This window comes from Rutidosis leptorrhynchoides, chromosome 3 (assembly GCF_046630445.1).
Source record: "Rutidosis leptorrhynchoides isolate AG116_Rl617_1_P2 chromosome 3, CSIRO_AGI_Rlap_v1, whole genome shotgun sequence".
Taxonomy (NCBI): domain Eukaryota; kingdom Viridiplantae; phylum Streptophyta; class Magnoliopsida; order Asterales; family Asteraceae; genus Rutidosis; species Rutidosis leptorrhynchoides.
In genome coordinates, this window is record NC_092335.1 from 144,657,016 (window position 1) to 144,681,549 (window position 24,534).

The window sequence follows — 24,534 nt, forward strand, 5'->3', positions numbered from 1 at the left end:
CTACACAATTATTAGGTTAAGTAAGAATGTAATTGTTGTAGAGTTACCTGGCAAACGGGTCGAGATGGTCGGGTTGGGTCAAGGATTAAATGAGTTTGGGTTGAAATGGGTCATGAGTCGAAATGGGTCAGAATCAAAATGGGTCGAATGGGTTGGGTCGAGACACTGGTCGGGTTGGGTCGAGACCCCGGTCGGGTTGGGGAAAATTGTATTTTTTATTGTCATGGAATGGAATGAAAATGAATTCCATTTTATAAAATAACTAAAAATAAAAAAATATACAAAAAAATTTTTACGTTTCCAATTTCAGGCACTCGTGTTTTGGTTATTTAAAATCCTAAATCTTAAAATATATACCAAAGCATTATAAAATCTCTCTTTTCACCATGCACGTTCATACTCCCTAAAACCCAATAGTCATAATCACCAAAAACGTGTTTTGAAAAATGCTCCTTGATTTAATTTTAGTATGGTCCAATTGGGTCAAGACTAGGACCCATTTGGGTCTTCTAAAATAAGCTGTGGTTTAATGAGTCTTTCATATGCACCTCTTCTGTTTTTTTATATTATGTGTTTGGACCAATTTAGGTCTTCAAGTAAACCCAATGGACCCCTTTATGAGATTATGGGTCTTGTTTGCCAGGTTTAGTTGTAGCTTACATGCTAGTATGAATTATATGAAATTATATGAAAATTCAAATTGCTCAATAAAAACTCTAAATTAAAATCAGAACCTAGATTTTTCTAAACTCGAAGAAACTATTTCATTCTTATGTATCACTTGCAAGAAACCCGGACATTCTCTCATATGCATCAGGATCTCCTGACAATTTTATACACTAGGTTTTTTAGCCCGTGCGATGTCAGGTCGTCAAAAAATCAGGTTAGTTACCATATATTGAGGTTCTAAATGTTGTGTTGTTCAAGCAAATTGATATGAGCAATTGTATGCGACGATAATATAGCCGTCAACAAAACGAATTAGTTTCAGCTTCAGGACTTCTGCAATGTGGTGTTTCATAGTGTAAAGCAGAAAAAATGAAAATTTTTGAGTAACTATAATTATATTTTAATTAATTATATATGTCAATTTTACTTATATAATATATGGATTATGGAGTAATCTTTTTTGAGTCTAATTGCACTAATATTGTATAAATATAGTTAGCAACAACTTATTATTCAATATAGTTAAACAAGAAATAATCACAATTAATTTAAAAATTATAGCTGATAATTAAAATACGAGACTCCAAAATTTCTACAATCAATATTATTTTCTTAGCGATTTGATGCATTTTTATCAATGTATGTTATTATTTTATCACAATGAATATAACCTTTAATATTTCAAAATTTTATTTTATATAATGTACAGAGAAAAAGATAAGATATAAATAGATAGATATGCATAGTCTCATGTTTGTTGTATCCTTCTAATAACAACATAATATCTTAAGGAGTATTAAAGATAATTAAACATGAATTAGTCAACGTTAAAAAACATGAATTATCACGATAATAAAAAAAAACATGAATTATCATAATAATTAAAAAAAGAACATGAATTATCATCGTTAGCATGGCTAGATAAACCCGCTATACTAATAAATGGATATTTTTTAATTTAAATATAATATGGATATTTATTTAATATATATGCATACATATATTCGGTATATAATAATTTAATTTAAGTGTAATTAAAGAAAGTAATAATTGTATAATGTATAGATATCTAAACACCTTCCATATAACTAAAAAAATTTCAAATATAATTAATTAAAAGTTATTTTTCTACTAAATTGACATGTCAGCTTTTTTCAAAATAGAGGCTAAAGAAGCATGTCACGTAAGCAGTTTAAGATCTTGTTATATATAATGTGTGTGTGTGTGTGTGTGTGTGTGTGTGTATATATATATATATATATATACTAGTTTTATGAGCTCGTGCGTTGCATAGCAAATGTATAAATTAGAATCCAATAATGTTAGTATTGATACTTTTTATTAAATGTATAATACAATTACAATGAAAAATCTTTTCATTACTGATAATATTTGTATCGAATATATTAGTATTGAATACCAAAATATAGATTATGAGTCCGTCTGTTAAAATCATTCTAACTTAAATTGACAAATAATCGATAATACACCAAACATGAGCCCCCTAAAAAATTGTTTTAAAACCGATCGTTAAGAATAATATTTTATGCACATCTCTAATTGTATATGATTTTAGTACAAACTAATTACATTATGTCAAAATTTCAAATGAAATAGAGCATACATACATCTAAATATATGTAAGGATTATCAAATAAATATTTTAACTTCAAATTACAAACATGAGCCCATGCGTTTATATAGTATTCTACAAATATTATATTAATATAATTTTTTAAATTTATGTACAAACAGTAAGTTAATTTAATTTTATATAAGTATCATTCATAAATAATATTATAATATTAATCAAGAAATATATAATTTATAATTTTTATTATACTCCGTAATAATTGTAAATAAATGGTTTTCAATATATGACCATATATATATAAATATTAACAATATTTATATTAAATCAATGTATCGGTTTAATATAAATTAAGATTATTATGATATTATTTATTTAATTATAGAAATAATTTAAACCTCATTATAGTAATATTTATTGTATGAATAGGAATAGTTCAAATAGTCTCTAAAACAGTTTCATAATAATAATAATATCATATTATTAATATAATTATAACATCTATCTTTGTTAATATAATAGTATATGATAATAGTAATATAATATAATATTTTAGGTAACAAAATCTATATATTAAATTATTAAATTTTATAACTCAATTAATATATTAAAATAACCGATAGAATGACACACGGATATAATAAATGATGAGTTGACACGTGACATGGGGTAACACATAGGATTGTTGACACGCGATTTATATAATGTGTGTGTGTGTGTATATATATATATATATATATATATATATATATATATATATAGGGGTAGGATCAATGGGAAGTAACCAATCGGGGGAAGCAAAATTTTTTTTTTCATTTTTTTGGAAATTTTTTTCGGCATCAAGATCACACGAAAATATGAACATTTAGAAGAGACACTTCGTGATGAATGTTATTATTTAGGCGGGAAAACGATCGAAAAAAATAACATTCAAGATAATATTGATCGTGAAGAATATGAACGTTTTTTTTCCATGTTTTGTGAAGTAAAATTTAGCCCGATTTAGAGTTTAGGGTTTGAATAAACCCAAAACACCAAACCCCAAACCCTAAACCCTAAACCGTTCGTGTTAAAAACTCAATCTAAATCCTAAATCTAAACCCTAAACCCTAAACCCTAAATTTATAAACCCTAATATCTAAACCCTATAAACCATAATATCTAAACCCCAATAGCTAAAACCTCAATATACGCTCGAAAACACGATAATTGTTATATATTACTTCTTCGAGCGTTTTCCCGCCAAAATAAAAACATTTATCACAAAGTGTCTCTACTAAATGTTCATATTTTCATCCCATCTATAATGTTCGTGAACAAAGTTTTTTCAAAAAACGTAAAAAAAAAAAAAAGTTTTTGCTTCCCCTCACTTCTCCCCGATTGGTTACTTCCCTCTTGATCCTACCACTATATATAATGCTTATATATATATATATATATATATATATATATATATATATATATATATATATATATATATATATATATATATATATATATATATATATATATACACATTATATATATTATAAAGCGCGTATATTATTATATATATGTATATATATACATTATATAAATAGCATGTCAATAATCCTACGTGTCATCTTCTCGTATATATATATATATATATATATATATATATATTATAAGTCTCGTGTCAATATACCTATATACATACATACATATAGGTATAGGCATATATAGGTATATATATATATATATATATATATATATATATATATATATATATATATATATATATATATATATAGAGGTATAGGAATGTCTATATATAGGTATGTATGTATATATGTATGTGGCATCATTAACCAATATATATATATATATATATATATATATATATATATATATATATATATATATATATATAAGAGCCCGTGCGTTGCACGGGTACTTTTTCGCAAACAGTATTGAATCTTAAAATGATATATCAAACATAAAAATCAAACATAACTTGTGAGAACAACTCATCCTCACAAGTAAATCAGTCAAACTGCCACCTCTATATATTCAAAGACAACTTACAAAGATGACAATTATTACACATGCAATTTAAGTTGTTCATTAGGGTGACGAAAACAGCTCTCAAGTACCGCAACCACGTATACAAATCTTTGTGGCTACTCCTACGCATATCCTCGATGCCATGTACTCCAAAGTTGTACAACTTAAAGTGGCTGTATAATAATTGTTGCTTATGAAGTGTAAGACAATAATTAATAATGAAAGCAAGTAAATGGATTAGTCAAACGTCTCTATAATATAAGTCAAGTTCAATGCCTATTTTAAATGATCCATGCCTATTTTAAATGATCCATGCCTATTTTTTGCATTTAGGACTTAATTCAAAACCAATAACATTGTGAATAACAAATTCCTCACCCACAGATCCATGCCTATTTTTAAATGATCCATGGCTATTAAAAATGAATTATTGAATGCAATTCTTTTGAGAAATAATAAGATTGATTAACCGACATAAAAAGACGCAAATAGTAATTGAGAAGAGTACATGTTAAAAGTTAATGATGTATCTGCTATATATTTTGAGCCAATGAGTCTGAGGAATCTCAATAATAGCTTGAAAATAAAAGATAAGGATGTACTAACAAAAATATATTTATACATTGACATGCCCTACAAGTAAATTGTTTCACTCGTCCTATAAATAAAGTTCCAGAATAAAGTTACCATACAAATGGGTTGATTAGGTTATCATTAGTTGCTCACAGGCAAAAGAGGTTAAGCAATAGTCGAGCACAAAATAAACAGGGAAATTTTGTCGAGCAGTCATAAGAGATAAAGTAACAGCGTAGATATAAATATATTAAAGGAAAATAAAAAAGTTAACAACCCAGCATAACTTGTTTTGACCTTTCATATGATTCAGACTCGGCCATTTTGTAACCCTAATCAAGTCTTAGAAGCATATATCAACTCACAGGCAGTTACCAAAAAAGTTTCGTGAAGGGATAAATGGGACACCACAATTAACAGAATCCATTGTGCTACCATAAAAAGTTAATGTTAAAGGACATCAGTTAGACCTTGCTCCATTTAAAGGTTTGGGTAGATACAGGTTCAACTGTTTCATAGACCATTTCGAATAAACTGTCTATAAAACATGTTTGTATTGGTACTAATTAGTTGTATAATAGTAATAAAACATGTTTGTATTGGTACTGATTAGTTGTATGTACAATTACGATGAGAAAATCTGTCTTCAACTTGTGTGAATAGATTTCGGGCTTGAGTGCTTGATTTGAGAAAAAGAGTGGATCGAATGTTTTAACTCCAATAATTGTGCAAACCCTGATTTGAAATCTGGATTTCAAGGGCGTAAAACAATCGATTAGATTAACCTTATTCAATTGGGATCGAATAAGTTAATATCTTAAAGTGAGGATTAATTCCGATAACGATCGGAGTATCGATCGGAATTGCGTTAACGACTCGAGAAATGCTACCGTAATTAATTTGGGCAGAGTAACATTAATGCATCCAGTGTTGTTAAATAAAATGATCTTGTTCGCGTATTTATAGATGTTATGAGGGAATGGTGACGTGGCACATGTCCCTTTCATGGTTGTAACAAACTTTGCCAATCCCGAGAGGTGACGTGGCACCTGTCCCTTTCATGGGAATAATCGAGCAGATCATAACAAACTTTCCTAGATTCGTGGGCTGACATGGCGTGCAACTTGCTTGTATGTTTGTTCCAGGAATGAGTACTCGTTCCGGGATGAATAGTCTGTTCCGGGACAATGCACTTTCTCTGGGACAACGTGCTTGTCCCGGGAAGGTATCTTTATACGGGTTGGAATACTGAACCGGGAAGTAGTGACGGTACTGGCAGCATGTTGGTACCGGCTAAGATAACACGGAGCACTTAGTCTAACCGGGAAGGTTTTGCTTTCTATTTACTCCAAGTGTTTCTTCACGGTGCTAGTCACCATGACTGGCTACATGATGCCGGATGATTGTCGGGAAGGGGCCCTTCTTCCGGGACGAACTGTGCCGGGTAAGATCCTAGCCGGGATGCTACTCGTTTTGAGACGGATCATTATGCGTATCATTAAGTCCCCCCAGTTTGATGATGGTACCCGGAACGGTTATCATCGTCAAACTTTTAAAACGAAACCATGCTTCCGATTGGATGTGCATTTAATGCTTGTCAGCGTGAAAAGACAGTTTCTGCAAATACGCCCCCCTTTTGTGTTTTTTCCATTTTTCAACTTTTTGGAACGGCGTTCGAGGGACTTCTTTTTGCAATTTTAATCATTGCTTTTGCTAATCCATCTTTTGATCTGAGCCGTTGGATCAATTTTCTTGAAACCTATAAATAGCTTCCCTTTTCCAATATTTTCACTTTTACAGCTTTCATACCCTAAACGTTTCTTCTTCAAAAATCCAACAGTTTTTCACGAAAGAAGGTACCTTTTCCGTTTCCTTCTTTTTATTACTTTGCTTTTTATATTTTCGTATATATGGCGGATCAGTCTTCCACTTCTACTAGTGTAGATGCTCCCGAATCTTCTTCCAGGCCTTCTGTAGACGTTAGTAGTATCATGAGTGAAGTGTGTGATGAATACCTTGACGAAATGGTACGTAAGTATCCGTTTTTGACCCGTTATACGTTGAGGGTGCCTGACGCCACCCACCGGGCCCATAAGCCTCCCACGGGCATGGTTGCCATTTATGGTGCAACCATCAGCGTGGGCAATTTTCGGTTGCCCTATTCTGAATTCATGTATCAATTATTTACACATTACGGAATAGCACCTGCTCAGGTACATCCCCATGTGTACCAGAAATTGGTAATGTGGGAGATGTACCTTAATCATTATCATATTCTTTCTACCGTTCGCATGTTTCGATTATGTTTCTCCGTCTCAAGGTCTGAGATTGGATGGTTTTCCATTAAACAGAGAGCGTTGTTCAATTTTACTGGAGACATGGATACTTCGTTAAAAGAGTGGCGGGAGTCTCTCTTTTTTGTTGATAGCAAAGGGCTACCGCCACGATTTATTGAGCGCTGTGAATGGGCAATCAATGTGAAAAAGGGAGCCAATAAGATCCCAAATCTGAATGCTGCCGAGAAGGCATGCATATTAGCCATCTGGGAGTTCAAGTTTCCCTATGGCCATACCCGAAGGCCATGCTTGTGTTGGGAGGAGTTAGTCACCAATGGCCAGATCTGAATACCAAGCCTGTCCTTCGTTTTAATGAAGTAGGTGAAGACTGATCCTAGCCAACTATTACGTCGCCTAGTTTATTATTTGTATACTAACCTCGTTTGTTTTTTATGTTTATACAACAGTAATGGAGTTTGCTACTGCTATGGCTTTTGGTGACCTAGAGGAGATCCGGGTGGATAGTGTCCTGGTCAATCCGGGAGTCGAGCCGGATGTCGCTCCCCAGGACCTGGAGCAAAATTCCGGTGATGGGACCAACTTGGTTCTCCCCGGTCCGAATGTGCCGAAGGGGCACACGGTGGTGAAGAGGAGGATTCACGAGCTTCCTCATCTAGAGATGAAAAGGCCAAAGGTAACTGTCTTGTTCCGATAAACCAATCTTACTTAATATTGTGATTTGTCTCATGCCTGACTTTCTTAAAAAATTTTGTTTTGCAGCCGCTGCCGAGCCGTCTGTTGGTGCCGGTATGACCGGGACGGAGCCCATTGATTTGGGTGGTGGAGAGGGTGACCACTTTACCCTGGAGAGTTTTGATGACATTCACTTCAATGTCTCTTCAGGCGACGATCTTGTCCGTGCCTTATCCTAGCTTGATATTGATTATCCTGGCTGTAAGAGTGCTCTGGAGAAGGGGTCTTCTGCATCCTTCAACCAGGCGGTTTCTACCCTCCCCATGGAGGATGCTAAGGTTGTACGGGCCCGGGAACTCGGCTCTTAACACCCTTTTGCTGGATAGTTTTGACCGGGATGAGCATGTATTGGTGTTCTGTCAAGCTGCCCAGGATGAGCTTGCCCAGCTGTCTAAGGCCCGGGAGACTATTGACGACTTGGAGAGCCAACTGAAGGCTACCAAGGAAGATCTTGCCCGGGTAGTCGCCGAGAGTGAGGAGGAGAAGAAAGAGGCATCCTCTGCCATCCTTATGAAGGATGCGGCTGTGGCTGAGTGTCGGCGGTTACAGGGTGTGTTGCCCTCTATTTTGAAGAAGGCCATCAATTCCTCCACTGTGAAGGCATCTTTCCAGACTTATTTGGTTAGCTTTGGGGCGGCCAATTTTACCCATGCCGTTAGGTTGATGCAGAAGCATCACGTTAGTGAGACCGTCTCCTTGCATCCGGATATTGCTGGGAAGGTGAATCCGGCTGCCGTGCAGGAGCTTCAGGCTGCTCAAAAGGCCTTGGCGGAGATCCGTTTTGGCAGTTTTGAGGATCTTTGTGCCGATGAGGGTACAACCGTGCAGCAGCTCTTAGATTTTAATTTTTAGTTTATTATACTGCACGTTGTTGTGCATTTTTTGAAGTAACTTGTAATGAAATCATATGTAATTAATGAAATTTTAATTTCAAGTGTTTTGTGATGAATTTTCTTCGGTTGAACTAGTTCGTTTCTTCATATGTAGGTCTAGACTACATTTGTATTACTTTTGGCGTGTACACCGTGCAGTCACGTGTGTTTATGCCATCTGCTCATTGGCCGTTTATCAGTATAAACTTGTACCGACGAGGGCTAGACAATCACCTCTTAAGGGGGTACAAAATAGCTTGCATGGGACTTATGTGGATGCCGGAATCTGTCCGCCGCTAGCCGGTTATTATTATGTGAACATCGTTGTAAATAACATAATGACTAAGTTATCGTAAACGGTAAAATTCTTTTATTCATTCCTAAGAAGGAAAAACATACATAGATTCTTTATTAAAAGAAAAAGACATAAACATCAAGATAACCATGAGTTGAAGTGATCAGTTTTAATCACGGTATCTATCTAAATCTCAGTTGTTGCATTTAGCCACTTTTGTTTCCTTCAACCATTGTCATGTCCCGGTTGGAGCTCTCACAGCTTTCAGTCCTGAAACGTTTAGGTGCCGGATTGAAGGGTTCAGCCTTTTCGTACACATCATTAAATGGTTTCTCCCATCCTGGCTGGCGACGCCAGCCGGCAACTGCCTTCTCTGCCTCATTGACAATGACGGAATTTTTGCTAATGAAGTGTGCTGATGGGGAGAAGAAAGTTAGCCTTTTAAGAACGGATACACGTTTTTCCTCCAGGACGTGTGGTGTCTTCCATAATTCGGCACATCGCCTATCTCGAGTGCACTCATTCCCGGGGAAAGGGTGTCGGGTGGATTGGACCGTTGCCACGCCTCTCCGGGTTGGGAGTTTGAGTATACCATGAGCGGTAGAGGCTATTGCACCGAACTTCCTGAAGAACTGTCTTCCCAGTATCACATTTGTGGCAGTCACAGATTTGACGACATAAAAGTCAATGACTTCACTACAGAGGTAGGGTTAAGTACCCACCGTGACCGTTGCCTTGAGTTTACCTATGGGTTCTTCAGTGGAACCCGTGAACCCAGAAATAATAGCATTAAATTGTCTCATCTTCTTTCCGACACACTTTGGGAGCTGGGAAAGGCAATGGGCGTACAAGACTTCAACTTCACTTCCCGTGTCGGTGTACATTTCACTGACCGGAAAGCCATCTATCAGGCCAGTAATTACTATCGGTTCATCCCTAGAGTATCGTGCCGGTGATCTCGGGAAGGTGATGGTAGCATCTTTCCAGGAGCTTTGCGGAACAAACTCATCTTTCTCGATGTTGATCATGTTAATGACAACTTTATCTTTTGCCTTCTCACGCTTCTTGCCGTCTTCCTTTTGCCAACTGAATGTTTTGTTGGGGTCAGCCGTTTTGAACTTCCGACCTTACAACAAGTGATTAAGTTCGCCTGCCTTGATTTTGGCGATGATTTCCCGTATTAACGCTTTGCATTCGTCGGTGTCAGGACCATTATCCTCGTGGAATTCACATTACTTATCTGCCTTTTGACCATCCCGCTTTTCTAATGGTGCCGGAGGGGTAAACTTTGCCTTCAAGGGCTCCGTTAACAGTATCTCCCTTGGAGTTTTGAAAAGGCTTTCAATTAGGGATCCCTTATCATATGGTATTCGGCTGCTTTTATCATGCCTATGGCTGTCATGGCTTTTGCCGTGGCTGTTGTGGCTTTTGTGATGGCTTTCACCGCGTCTGCTGCTGTCATGATGGTTCCTGCTGTCGCTTCTCCTTTCCTCTTCTTTTTTCTTTTCATCCCGGTGATACCCGGCTTGCCTTTCCCTTCCAGAGTATTGGTATTGTCTTGCTACCGTCACGGCATCTGCAAATGTACTCGGGATGTTCCATCGGAGTTCAGAGACGAGCGATGGGTGTGCATCTTTGTCCAGGCATGTTATGAATCCGGAAATCTGCTGTGTTTCCGGGAGTCCTGGGATTTTCTGACACTCCAGCATATACCTTGTGATGAAGCTTTCAATTTTCTCTCCCCGGTACATTGGTATTTCGTGAGCATACAGGTGTGTAAATGTGTGTCGGCGGAGGTTCTGATATTGCATGAGAAATTTTTCCCGCAAGTCTGCGAAGCATGTGATTCTGTTTGGTGGTAGTTTGGCGAACCATTCCCTGGCAGCCGACTGTAGAACAGTCGGAAAGAGATGGCACACTACCTCATCACTCCAATGTTGGGTTTTCATGGCACCCTCAAAGATTTGCAGGAAATCGTCAGGGTCAGTAGTGCCATTATACACCCCCAAATTGACCGGTATGACGATGTTAGTAGGGAGTATACAGCCGGAAATCCGTTCGCATAGCTTTTGGCTAGTAGCCGACATCTCAACCGGTCGCTTTGCTTTGTTACCGGTGATTAGGGCGAACAAATTCTCAAGCGCAGTTCCCTGGACGGCGGGTTGTGACAGGGAGTGTTTATACGTCGGCGGCGCAGCCTGCACAAGGAGTTCGGTCAACCATGCGTTTGAGAGGCCTTGGTGACACCCTCGCTTCCCGCACCAATGTTTAACAGCGGGCTGGTCTTCAGAACATCAAGAGTTTGCAATTGCTGCCTCTCTGCTAGACTGTTGTTGTCGTTCAGCATGGCCTTTAGCTTTTCGATTACTTGTTTTTCGACGTCGACTGAGATCATTTTGGTGATCATGTCGGTGTCATTTTGAGACGATCTGATGCCGCTCAAACCGCCGATTTTGAGACCAAGGGTGCCGAGCTTCAACCTCTCCCCACCGGGTGGTGATCCCTCGTGTGTGTCTTCGTCGTCATCAGAGACATTCATCTCGTCCCCCGACGCTTCACCGGAGTGAATGTGAGCGATTGATTGCTTTTGGGGTTGAGGTGGCTCCACCGTTGGCGAGCTTCCTTTGTTCAAAGGTGGTTGGACGTCATCGCTCGCGCCTTTCTTACTTGCCGTTTCGCTACTTGGTTTCACTGTGTTGTTCGTACCTTTAGGTGGCGCCATTTGATTAAACCAAAATAGACTTGTGTGAATAGATTTCGGGTTTGAGTGCTTGATTTGGGAAAAAGAGTGGATCGAATGTTTTAACTCTAATAATTGTGCAAACCCTGATTTGAAATCTGGATTTCAAGGGCGTAAAACAATCGATTAGATTAACCTTATTCAATTGGGATCGAATAAGTTAATATCTTAAAGTGAGGATTAATTCTGATAACGATAAGAGTATCGATCGGAATTGCGTTAACGACTGGAGAAATGCTACCGTAATTAATTTGGGCAGAGTAACATTAACGCATCCAGTGTTGTTAAATAAATGATCTTGGTCTCGTATTTATAGATGTTATGAGGGAATGGTGACGTGGCACATGTTCCTTTCATGGTTGTAACAAACTTTGCCAATCCCGAGAGGTGACGTGGCACCTGTCCCTTTCATGGGAATAATCGAGCAGATCCTAACAAACTTTCCTAGAATCGTGGGCTGACGTGGCTTGCAACTTGCTTGTATGTTTGTTCCAGGATCGAGTACTCGTTCCGGGATGAAGTGTCTGTTCCGGGACAGTGCACTTTCTCCGGGACAGCGTGCTTGTCCCGGGAAGGTATCTTTATACCGGGTTGGAATACTGAACTGGGAAGTAGTGACGGTACCGGCTAAGATAACACAGAGCACTTAGTCTAACCGGAAAGGTTTTGCTTTCTATTTACTCCAAGTGTTTCTTCACGGTGCTAGTCACCATGACTGGCTACATGATGCCGGATGATTGTCGGGAAGGGGCCCTTCTTCCGGGACGGACCGTGCCGAGTAAGATCCTAGCCGGGATGCTACTCGTTTTGAGACGGATCGTTATGCGTATCATTATATATATATATATATATATATAGAGGTATAGGTATAGGTATATATAGGTATGTATATATATAGGTATAGGTATGTATATATATAGGTATGTGGCATCATTAACCAATATATAATGATGCCACATATACGTAAAAAATGTTAAATGACCCTTATATATATATATATATATATATATATATATATATATATATATATATATATATATATATATATATATATATATATATATATATATATATATATATATATATAGGTATGTGGCATCATTAACCAATATATAATGATGCCACATATACGTAAAAAATGTTAAATGACCCTGTGTTTACTTTGACATTTTTGATAATAACAATACATTCATATACGTATAGCCATCGTAATTAACACGAGTTCATAAAGCTTCCATTTTCTCTAGCAAACGACCAACACTGTTAATATCTCGAAACAAGTCAAAATACAAAATTCATTTGTTAAACTAAGTCTTCAACGGCCGATCTTAATCTAATTATTATGTTTTCCGTATTGAAGAATCAGCAGAAAAGTTCTGATGGCTCAATGGTAAGGCAGCACAAAGTTGTTCTTTTATTTATTCGTTTAATATTTAGACACGATGAAATTGGTACATAAAATTTCACATTTATGATGTAGAAAATCAGTTTTTGTTTACCTTCAAGAGGTTGGATGATGAGCTATCCGGATATTTGTCTGCTTGGTGTTCCCTTAAAACCGTACTTTCATGTTTCGATTGATGTTCTAGCGCGTCACCCAATTTTTTGACAACTTCATCCATAGTAGGACGTCGTAACTGCTCCTCCAAGCAGCGATACGCAATATTTAAGAAGATCTCTAGTGATTGTAAGTCCATTTGTTTCCTTAGACCCTTAACAATCATCTCATCCAACTTTTTATCTGCAACATAGTGTTTAGCCATTTCAGGTAGAGACTGATCATCTACTCCACCATCTTTAATCAAAGTTTTTCTTCCACAAAGTACTTCAAATAACATCACCCCAAATGAATAAACGTCATATCTGGGTGTCACAGTTGTGGCGTCTATGTATGCCGGGTCTCTGTAGTTCGAGGTATTAAAGTGGTTAGACGAGAGAAGGCGATTCCTCCAACTTCCTGGAAATTTCATGGAATGTTCAAAACCAAATATCTTGGGTTTCCAATCTTCATCTAAAAGAATTTTAGAGCTACTAATGTCACAATGTATGACATCATAATGAATTTCATTCAACGCTTGTGCAACTCCTAAACATATTTTCAGCCTTCGGATCCATGTTAAATTAGTTGCATCAGTAAGATGCCGTTCTAGATGTCCATGAACTATATCCTCGTAAATGATGATCTTCTCGCCATATTCGTCACAAAAGCCAGCAGTAGAGACAATATTCTTATGCTTGAGACTATCAAGCATGGAAATCTCTGTCCAGAACCCAGCTATTTGCTCATAAGTATTGCCTACCCTTCGTGCAACAATACCAGTCATTTTTGCAGATCGCAACATTTGCCCCATGTAATGCTTTCCAAATTCATCTTCCTGAATGAGATTTTCTTCAGAAAAGTTGTTGGTTGCCGAGACAATCACTTGAAGTCGAATCTGTAGGTAATCAAACTCTCATGGTATTAAAGTGAAATAATTAGAAACAAAAAATGAGTGAAACTATAAACCCTTAAAATAAATATAGGTAAGAATTAATTACTCTCATGGTATTAAAGTGAAATAATTAGAAACAAAAAATGAGTGAAACTATAAACCCTTAAAATAAATATAGGTAAGAATTAATTTTTCAAGCTTATATTGCTAATAAAAGTAACATGATTATGACAAATGAGTGAAATATTAGTTCACAGTAATTCAACTATGAACACCAGACTCTTAATTTCACACAAACAATAGGAATTAAAGTGCAGAAAATTAAGAGAACACGAATTAGAAGAAAACCAATAATATATTAAGCACAATCGTGTTTTTGATATATATATAAAAACTGCAAACATAAACGTGTATTTATACAAGAAGAACCAAATCTTCCAGATTTGGTTTCTTAACAAACTACTCTACAAAATAGGAAAAGATATACAAGGATCAAAGCTAAACTTAAGGAGATTAATTCTGGAAGATAAACACAAAAACGCATCATCATATATCTTCTAAATATAAAAGAGATCTTCCAGAATCTTCAAATGGCTTTATCAACAAGAAATCATTCGGCAGTTGACTTTTGAAAACTTCAGACTCTAACATCATCTGCTCCTCAGACTCTAACATCATCAGACTCTAAAATCTGCAAAATACTTTGACTCATCAGATTAACTTTCCCAACAATCTCCCCCTATCTGATGATGTCAAAACAATTCAAGCTACTAACCCATCAACTTCTTGACCTCTCTTTCAATCAGCTTGCACTTATGCTTCATGTGTGAGATCTTCTTCATCATACTGATCTTGCTGTACAAGTGCATCAACAACTTTCTTCGAAAAGGTAAGGTCTGCAGAGATTCACACCTTGTCATCAAACTTAATAGCAGCTCAATATTAGCATCCTCAAACTGATCCACTCTAATCAACATTCTCCTTCCATTAGAAGTTTTAACCAGCAATGCATCCAAATACTCAACATAAAAATCATCTATAAACTCCATATGTTCAGGAACAGCATATGTATCAACTATCCTCTTGACCCTTCTTTCTTTCTTTCTCAAATTAAAGGCTTCACAGAAAACTTCATAATCCTTCAAACTAATAAACCCTTCTTCAAACACCAGATGCACAAACATAAAAATCCTCTTAAACACCTCACTTAAAATCACCCTGTCACCTTCACAACCTCTCAAACCAAATGCAATTCCTCTCCATTCACAAAATCCTAACCTCAATATTTGATTCAACTTCACCCTTAATCTTTTATCAGAAGCATGAGATAAAGTCAGAAACAAACACACTCCATCATACTCAGTCCTATCAATTTCAACCTTCAACACTTCTCCTTCATACCTTCTAAATCTAAACCTTTTATTCAACTTAGCTCTCAGATCATTCAAGACCGCAGGATTTTCAGAAATATCACCAGCAGATTCTGCAATCATCTCACCAACAGTAACATTCTCAACCACATTTTCTGAAACCACAACCTCATCAACAACAATGTGCTCCCCCTCAATTTGATTCTCCCCCTCAACAGCAGCTCTCTTATTCTTATCACCAGCAACCTCTGCATCATCAACTCTCTTTCTTTTCTCCCCCTTTTTGACATCATCCACCTGAAGAGAAGATATGATTTCCCAGATTTCAGCTTGTTGATTTTTTAAAGTAACCAAATCAGAAGCAAACCCTGTAAAACAACTTTCTACCCCATCAACTTTCTTTTCCAATACATCCAACCTGTCATTAAACATCACCACAGAATTTGAATTACCAGCACCACCCTGCAACTCCCCAACCAACCTCCTCACCTCCATCAACTCTGATTTTGAAACAAAATTATTATTAAAGTTTTTAGAAAGATCAGACTGCACAACAGATAGTTTGTCATCAAACTTCTTAGTCAAATTAGTCAAAGCCTTATTCAAGCCAACCAATTTAACTGGTGCCCCAGTCTGACCTGCAGTGTCAATAGATGTGGGTATGGTTGGTATATCCTCATGACTTTCCTGTTGTGAAGAAAAGCAATCCTTGGATAAAGAAGGTGTTGAGGCCTGTACCACACCCTGTGACATGAGTGTGGCATTGGCAGCCTGTGCAAGAGTGTGTAAGGATGACATGCTCTGGAAAGGTAGTGACAGACTTAAGTCTGAGGTAGAAGTAGGTTTGGCCATTTCAGTAGGTTGTTGAATTTGGTTTGATGAGTCCAGGATTGGGACCTCTGTTTGTAAGTTAACTGAGGGGGTTGCATCAGTAACTGTAATGTGGGTATCCAAGTTAACTAACCTATCAGGTTTGGTTAAGGTCAAAGCACTGCTTGCAACAACCTCTAGCAGAGGTGAAGAAACAGTACTAGCACCATCTTGCCTAGTGAATTGTAATGGTGAATTCACAGGTGCTGAATCATCTAAGGGTTCAAGTATGGTGGTATTCTCTGTATGAACTGGTGAGTTCATAAGGTTGTTTGATGAAGATATTTGCTCAGTAGCAGTGGGTGAAGATGGGTTAGATTGAAGTGGTGTTTCTTCAACCATATCTTCAGCCTGCTCTGTTTGATTGACAATATGGGGTGGAGTAATTGGGGGGGTAGAAACTGAATGTTCAGATTCTGTTGAATGTTGTTGACCATTGTTGTGACCTTCTTCAGATTCTGATTGCTCAGATCCTGAAGAAGATGCCCCTTCAGATTCTGATTGCTCAGGATCTGCAGGTTGGTCTGCACGGCCCAAATTGACCCAATGCATCATAGCAGCTGTAAGAGGGACTTCTTGACCATCATCAATGTGCCTATGAAACATTTTGACACTGCATTCAGGTAAATACCTGTACTCATAGACATTAAAAGTTTGCAAACCATTGTACAAAATTGGTGTCATTGCTTGTTCAAACATTAGACTCATAAATCTTATGAATGGCACATTGTGATCTCTTAAAGGTTTTTCAGTAAGCACTAAGAGTTCATTAAAATACAGACGTGCAAAGTCTATATTTCTCCCTGTTACCATGGCATCAAAAATATGAGCCTCAAAATCATTTATTTCAGTTAGACTCCCACATTTAAAACTCAAACTTCTGATTATATTTGACAATAGAAACATCCACCTTGGACTGAACATACTGATTTTGACACTAGAATTGGTTAAGGGCTGACCAACTAGGTTAAAACAATTTCGTACAGCAGATTTTGCTGCTGTTCGAACAAAATTCTCATTAAAAGGAAGGTTTAAAGCAGCCCTTAAATGATTTTCAGTAATTGTTAAGGTGTTGTTACCATTCCTGTAAGTACCAGTAATTGACCTTGCTTCTCTGTTCCCATTACAAGTGTACCAGAACTCAGCCAGCATCTCAGGATACATCACCGTTGTCTTAAAGAAGGCATCCTTCAAAGGATGATTCCTCATAAACAGCATCAATTCCTCATATCCCTCATTAGCAAACCCTTCTGGAATTCTACCACAAGCTACCCTATTGTTCACCGATACCTGTACCTCCTTATTACCTCTAAAATCCTTTGCTCGATGCATCCTTTCAGTTGGTTCCAGAACAAAAGGGATGAATTTCATGTTCGCCATTGTAATCGCAAGAGAATTTCGAAAAACAGATGAGGGTTTTGAGATGATCGACTGATTTGACAAAAAAAATTTAAAATTTAAACCCTATTAAATAATTCTGACACCGCCAAAAATTTTACCATTTACCTCCTCAAAAAGTTACAGTTTTGACCCTTTTATTATAAGAAATAGAATAAAGAAAAATAAACTTACCTAAAACAGAACAAGAAAAAAAAAACTTTATTTGACTCAAGATAGAAAATAATTTACACAAAATTACATCAAAAATACACCAGAGTCACACCATCTCAGACTCTGAAATAGCATTACCTCATCCAGACTCATTAAAACATCAGACTCCGGAAGAGTCATCACTAGACAACATTTCACTAGATGGATTTAACATTCCAAGTTGTCCAAGAAGATAAAAATGCCTTTCTTCATTAAGTGCCTTAGTAAAAATATCTGCCAATTGATCCTTTGTACCAATATGCTTCAAATACACTTTGCCCTTTTCAACACAATCCCTTATAAAATGATGTCTGATTTCAATGTGCTTTGTTCTTGAGTGAAACACTGGATTCTCAGTAATAGCAATTGCACTCTCATTGTCACACATGATTGGAGTGTTGGACAATGTCAACCCAAAATCCAAAAGTTGATGTTGCATCCAAAGTAATTGAGCACAGCAGCTTCCTGCAGCAACATATTCAGCTTCTGCTGTAGAAGTAGCAACAGAGTTTTGCTTCTTACTAGACCAGCTAACCAGTTTTCCACCTAACAATTGACATCCACCAGAAGTGCTTTTCCTGTCTAACTTGCAACCTGCATAGTCTGCATCTGTGTAACCAATTAGATCAAACCCTGAGTCTTTGGGATACCAAAGACCCAGGTTAGGGGTACCTTTTAAGTACCTAAAAATCCTTTTCACAGCTTTGTAATGAGACTCCTTAGGGTCAGATTGGTAACGTGCACAAAGACATGTAGCAAACATTATATCAGGTCTACTTGCAGTTAAGTATAACAAAGATCCAATCAAACCTCTATAGGTTGATTGACAAGTGGGTTTACCAGACTCATCCTTATCAAGTTTTTCAGAAATGCTCATTGGTGTTCTTATAGAAGAACAATTTTTGAAACCATATTTGTCTAACATGTTAGCAATATAGTTACTCTGGTTTATAAAAATACCCTCAGAACTTTGTTTTATTTGCAACCCAAGAAAATAGTTTAATGTACACAAATTACTCATTCTATACTCTTTTGACATAATATCAGAAAACCATTTTCCCAAGTTAGGATTAGTAGACCCAAATATAATGTCATCTACATAAATTTGAACAAGTAGCACATCACCTTTGTCCTTTTTGACAAACAAAGTCTTGTCAATAGCTCCTCTGGAAAAATTATTTTCTAGAAGAAATGTTGACAAGGTATCATACCAGGCTCTTGGAGCTTGCTTCAGACCATACAATGCCTTTTTCAATTTGTAAACATGTTTTGGAAATTTCTTACTTACATAACCAGGAGGTTGTTTCACATACACCTCTTCTTGCAAAACTCCATTCAAGAAAGCACTCTTCACATCCATTTGAGATACCTTAAACCCTTTGTGAGCAGCATGAGACAAAAACAATCTGATAGCTTCAATTCTAGCCACAGGAGCAAAAGTCTCATCATAATCTATCCCTTCTTCTTGCCTGTACCCTTGAGCAACCAACCTTGCCTTATTTCTGATAACAATACCATCTTTATCCACCTTGTTCCTGAATACCCATTTTGTGCCAATGATAGTTTTATCATCAGGCTTTGGAACCAATTCCCATACTTCATTCCTTTCAAACTCTGTAAGTTCTTCAGTCATAGCCTCATTCCAGTCATCATCACCTAGTGCCTCATCAATCTTCTTAGGCTCAATAAGTGAAAGAAAACTTGAAAACAAACAGAAATTAGCTATGGCAGATTCAGACACAGCAGCCTGATTAGAAGAACTAGTCTTGGGTAACCCTGTAGTATCCACAACATAATCATCAAGATGCTTTGGATGAACTATGCTTCTTGAAGATCTTCTGATAGGTACAATGGGATCTGAGGTGGTATCTGATGATTGGCCACTCTCTTGATTAACAACAATCTCTTCTTCTTGTGTAGATTCTTCTGTATGAACACCTTCAGCAATAATATTTTTAGAGTCTGACCACTGTTCATCAGACTCAGACTCTGAATCCAGAGTCTGAACAATGTTCTCTGAAATTAACTTAGACATTTCTTCAAGTGCAGAATTCTCAGAATTGGATGATTGATCCATTTCTAAGGAGCTTTCATCAAAAGAAACATTGATAGATTCTTCAATCTTCATTCTCCTCTGATTGTAAACTCTATAAGCTTTAGATACAGAAGAATATCCCATAAAAATACCTTCATCAGACTTTGGCTTCATCTTATCAAGCTGATCTCTTTGATTTAAAATGTAGCACTTACACCCAAAAACTTGAAAATAATGAATAGTAGGCACCTTTTTGTGATATAACTCATAAGGAGTTTTACCATGTTTCTTCACAATCAGTGACCTATTTTGAGTGTAACATGCTGTGTTTACAGCTTCAGCCCAGAACCTTAAAGCTACATTCGATTGACATAGCATAGTTCTAGCTGCTTCAATAAGGGTTCTGTTTCTTCTTTCAGCAACTCCATTCTGTTGAGGAGTTCTTACAGCAGAGAAGTTTTGACCAATTCCAGATTCTTCACAAAAATCAATTAAAGTAACATTTTTGAACTCAGTACCATGATCACTTCTTAACTGTTTAACAAGAATACCCTTTTGAACCTGCTCTCTTTTGATCAACCTGATGATTTCTTCAGGAGCATCACTCTTTGCAGCCAAGAAAATAACCCAAGTAAATCTGGAATACTCATCAACAATCACAAGAGTATACCTTTTTCCACCCAAACTACTAGTATTCATTGGACCAAACAGATCCATATGAAGCATGTGAAGTGGATCACAAATGGTAGCCAGGGTTTTTGAAGGAAACTTGGTTTTGGTTTGTTTACCCATAATACAAGCAGAACATGGCTTATCTTTCTTAAAGGGTTGCTGTGGAAGACCTCTCACCAATTTCTTCTTAGACAGCTCATTTATATTCTTAAAATTAAGATGAGAAAGTCTTTTATGCCACAGCCAATTTAGCTCATTTACAGTCTGAGAATACAAACATGTCTCAATACCAGAATTAACAGAATTCAGATCCAATACATACACATTCTGATGTCTCCAGGCCACAAGTGTTGGCCTACCTTTTGGATCATAAATAATACCAGCTTTCTTTCTGATTCTTATTTCACAGTCTTCATCAGCAATTTGACTAACACTTAGCAGATTATGCATCAACCCTTCAACTAAGGCAACTTTCATCAAAGTAACACTACCAGCTTTCACAGTACCATAACCAACTGTCTTTGCAACAGAATTATCACCATATCTCACAGGAGGACCCTTCTCTTCTACAAACTCTACAAGATGTTCTTTGCATCCAGTCATATGTCTTGAGCAGCCACTATCCAGATACCACTTACTACCCTGCTACACAAGACACAAACAACTACACAATTAATTCTTGGAGGGAACCCACTTTTCAGTGGGTTCAATAGGAGAATCTTTTACTCTCCATACAAAAGCTTTGTTACCAATCCAGATCAACTTGTCTTTAACAGATTTCAAAACACTTTCACTTTCACAGACTTTGGGTTTCCAACACTTTTCAATTCTCTTTGGAAGACAACATGTACTCTTAACAGGAGATTTCTCTTTACTTTTGATTACATTATTAAGTTTTGAAATTTCCTTTTTAAGTTTTCGAATAGTCTTAGTCTGTTTGGACTTTGACTTTCTTTTTGACCTTTTAGAATCTGGACTGGTACTAGTAACAGAAGATAAATCAGATATGTCCTTGCAACTTGACTCATGGGTGATAGACTCCTGGTCAGAACATTCACTTTTAATTTTCAAATCTAAACTGTTAGAGTCTGAAGATTTCTCAAGTTCAGACTCTGATTGACTTTTACTTTCTGACCAGTTAGAGTCTGATGGTAACAAAATTTCAGACTCTAAAGGATCTCTGCTCTCAAGTACAATGATGTCTAAAGGCTCAACAGGATCTAATGATTTTACAAAAGCATTTGTCAAAATCTTTTTATCACCATCAAACTTTACAAAAGTATCTGGTAAAATATCAGGTTTAAATCTATTAGGATCAGCTTCCACATTATTGTCTAATATGTAGTTTTCACCTAATATAGCCTTAACATCATCTGGAATTTGTTTGGCAATAGCATCAGAATTCTTTTTAGAAGATACACACCAAGATCTACAAATTGACTCATAATGTTTTGACCTTTTAATTGATCTTCCTAATTCTGTATTTAATCTTTTAGTTTCTTCAGCATATGCCATTTTATAAGTGTCTAATTCAGCCTCACACGATTTTAATCCTTTAATTTCAGCATCTTTTTCCATAATTGACTGTTTAAGATCAAAGATTTGTGTTCTTAACCTATCAATGTCTTCTAAACACCACTTAAAGTCAAGCAACAAGTACTGAAACATTCTCACTTTTTCATTATCAAAATAGTTCACAAAGTTTTGTACCTTATAGGCAGAAATTTTATTACAAGAACTATCCATATCCATCTTCTCAATAGCCTTCAGATCCTCTTCAAAATTACTGGATCCACCAACCATTTCAGTTAAAGCCATAAAACACTTGTCTTCCTCATCATCTGATGATGAATCTTCATCCTCCCATGTTTCAGTATACAAAGCCTTCTCCTGTTCTTTACCCTTTGCCTTCTCAGCTTCATTCTTTAATTTCTTGTACTTCAACTTGTACTTTCTTGCTTTGTCAACAGACTTGTAGGAATCTGAACCTCCTTCAACCTTAGACCAGCAATCAGCAGCTATATGCCCTATCTTACCACACTTGAAACACTTAGCTTTCTTTGGATCAAATGAACTCTTACCTTTACCCTTCTTAAAACCAAACTTTCTTTGCTCAACTCTCTGAGCCAAAAGAGCTATCTGGGCCTCCAGATCATCATCTTCCTCATCTTCTTCAGATTCACTATCATCAGAAGTTTCATCATCCTCAGATTCAACCTTACTAGAGTAACTGGAGAACAACTGTTTGTTCTTCTTTGTAGTAGCCACCAAAGCTGCCTCTGGATCTTTAGCAACCTTCTTAACATTGATCTTGTTCTTCAACTGTGTTTCTTCAAAATTTGATAGAATACCAAACAACTCACTTAGCTCATACCCTTCAATCTTCTCACTTATTACCATAGAAGTAATAACCGATTCAAAGTTTGAAGGTAGTAATTCAATGAACTTTTGACACAAAACTTGTTGTGTCTTTTCTATACCAACACTTTCAAGATCATTTATCAAAACCTGAAACCTTGAGTGGAGATCACTTAAGGATTCTTTAGGCTCAGCAGCAAAGTTTTCATAGCATCTGATCAGATTCTTTCTCTTTTGAGTCTTAACAACTGTGACTCCTTCATAATCATTAAGTAAAAGATCCCACATAGCTTTAGCAGTCTTGGCATGACTAATTTTCCTGAGAATAGGAACAGTGACAGCATTACCAATAATACTTCTTATTTTGCTGTCAAGCTTAAACTTTATAGCTTCTGCTTCTGTCCATCTTTCTCTTGGAGTTGAACGAAAATAAGCAGGTTGTGCAGCAACAGTATCTGATCCAGGAACAGCATCGACCATTTGACCTGGTGTAATGGGTCCTGTGGTAAGGACAGTTTCTGCATCTTCATGAACAGATCCAAGAAACCATAGAACTTTTAGCTTCCATGTTGCAAAGTCTGTGCCATCAAAAATCGGCACACCTTTTCCAGCCATGACTGGAGTAACAATTGTACTGGTAGACATCTTGATTTCTTCAAAGATGAAAAATAGATCGTTTTAAAGATTACCTTTGACGGATTTACACCTTACCCGCTCTGATACCAGTTATTAGTTCACAGTAATTCAACTATGAACACCAGACTCTTAATTTCACACAAACAATAGGAATTAAAGTGCAGAAAATTAAGAGAACACGAATTAGAAGAAAACCAATAATATATTAAGCACAATCGTGTTTTTGATATATATATAAAAACTGCAAACATAAACGTGTATTTATACAAGAAGAACCAAATCTTCCAGATTTGGTTTCTTAACAAACTACTCTACAAAATAGGAAAAGATATACAAGGATCAAAGCTAAACTTAAGGAGATTAATTCTGGAAGATAAACACAAAAACGCATCATCATATATCTTCTAAATATAAAAGAGATCTTCCAGAATCTTCAAATGGCTTTATCAACAAGAAATCATTCGGCAGTTGACTTTTGAAAACTTCAGACTCTAACATCATCTGCTCCTCAGACTCTAACATCATCAGACTCTAAAATCTGCAAAATACTTTGACTCATCAGATTAACTTTCCCAACATGAAATTTTAAACCTTGAGAATAAAATGGGTAAGAAGTAAGCATCAAGTTATATGGTTTCATCTCAGTCTGTAAGAAATTAACAGAAAAAATCATAAGGGAACTCGTAATTTCTTACCATTTTTTGTACATAATCGTACAAACTTGGTTAGCATCTGGACGTTGTGTTGGATCTTTGTGTAAGCAAGAGTAGGCTGTTT

The 24,534-nt window shown here is 36.5% G+C and overlaps 1 protein-coding gene across 1 annotated transcript; it reads right to left on the minus strand.

Moving 5' to 3' along the window:
• Positions 1-13,228: 13,228 nt before the first annotated feature.
• LOC139896881 (receptor-like protein kinase ANXUR1) lies at positions 13,229-24,467 on the minus strand. The gene is made up of 2 exons (XM_071879527.1): positions 24,453-24,467; positions 13,229-14,229 (listed from the first exon to the last, which is right to left on the minus strand). The coding sequence occupies exons 1-2, from the start codon at positions 24,453-24,455 to the stop codon at positions 13,279-13,281; spliced, it is 954 nt and encodes a 317-aa protein (XP_071735628.1). The 5' UTR covers positions 24,456-24,467; the 3' UTR covers positions 13,229-13,278.
• Positions 24,468-24,534: the final 67 nt, after the last annotated feature.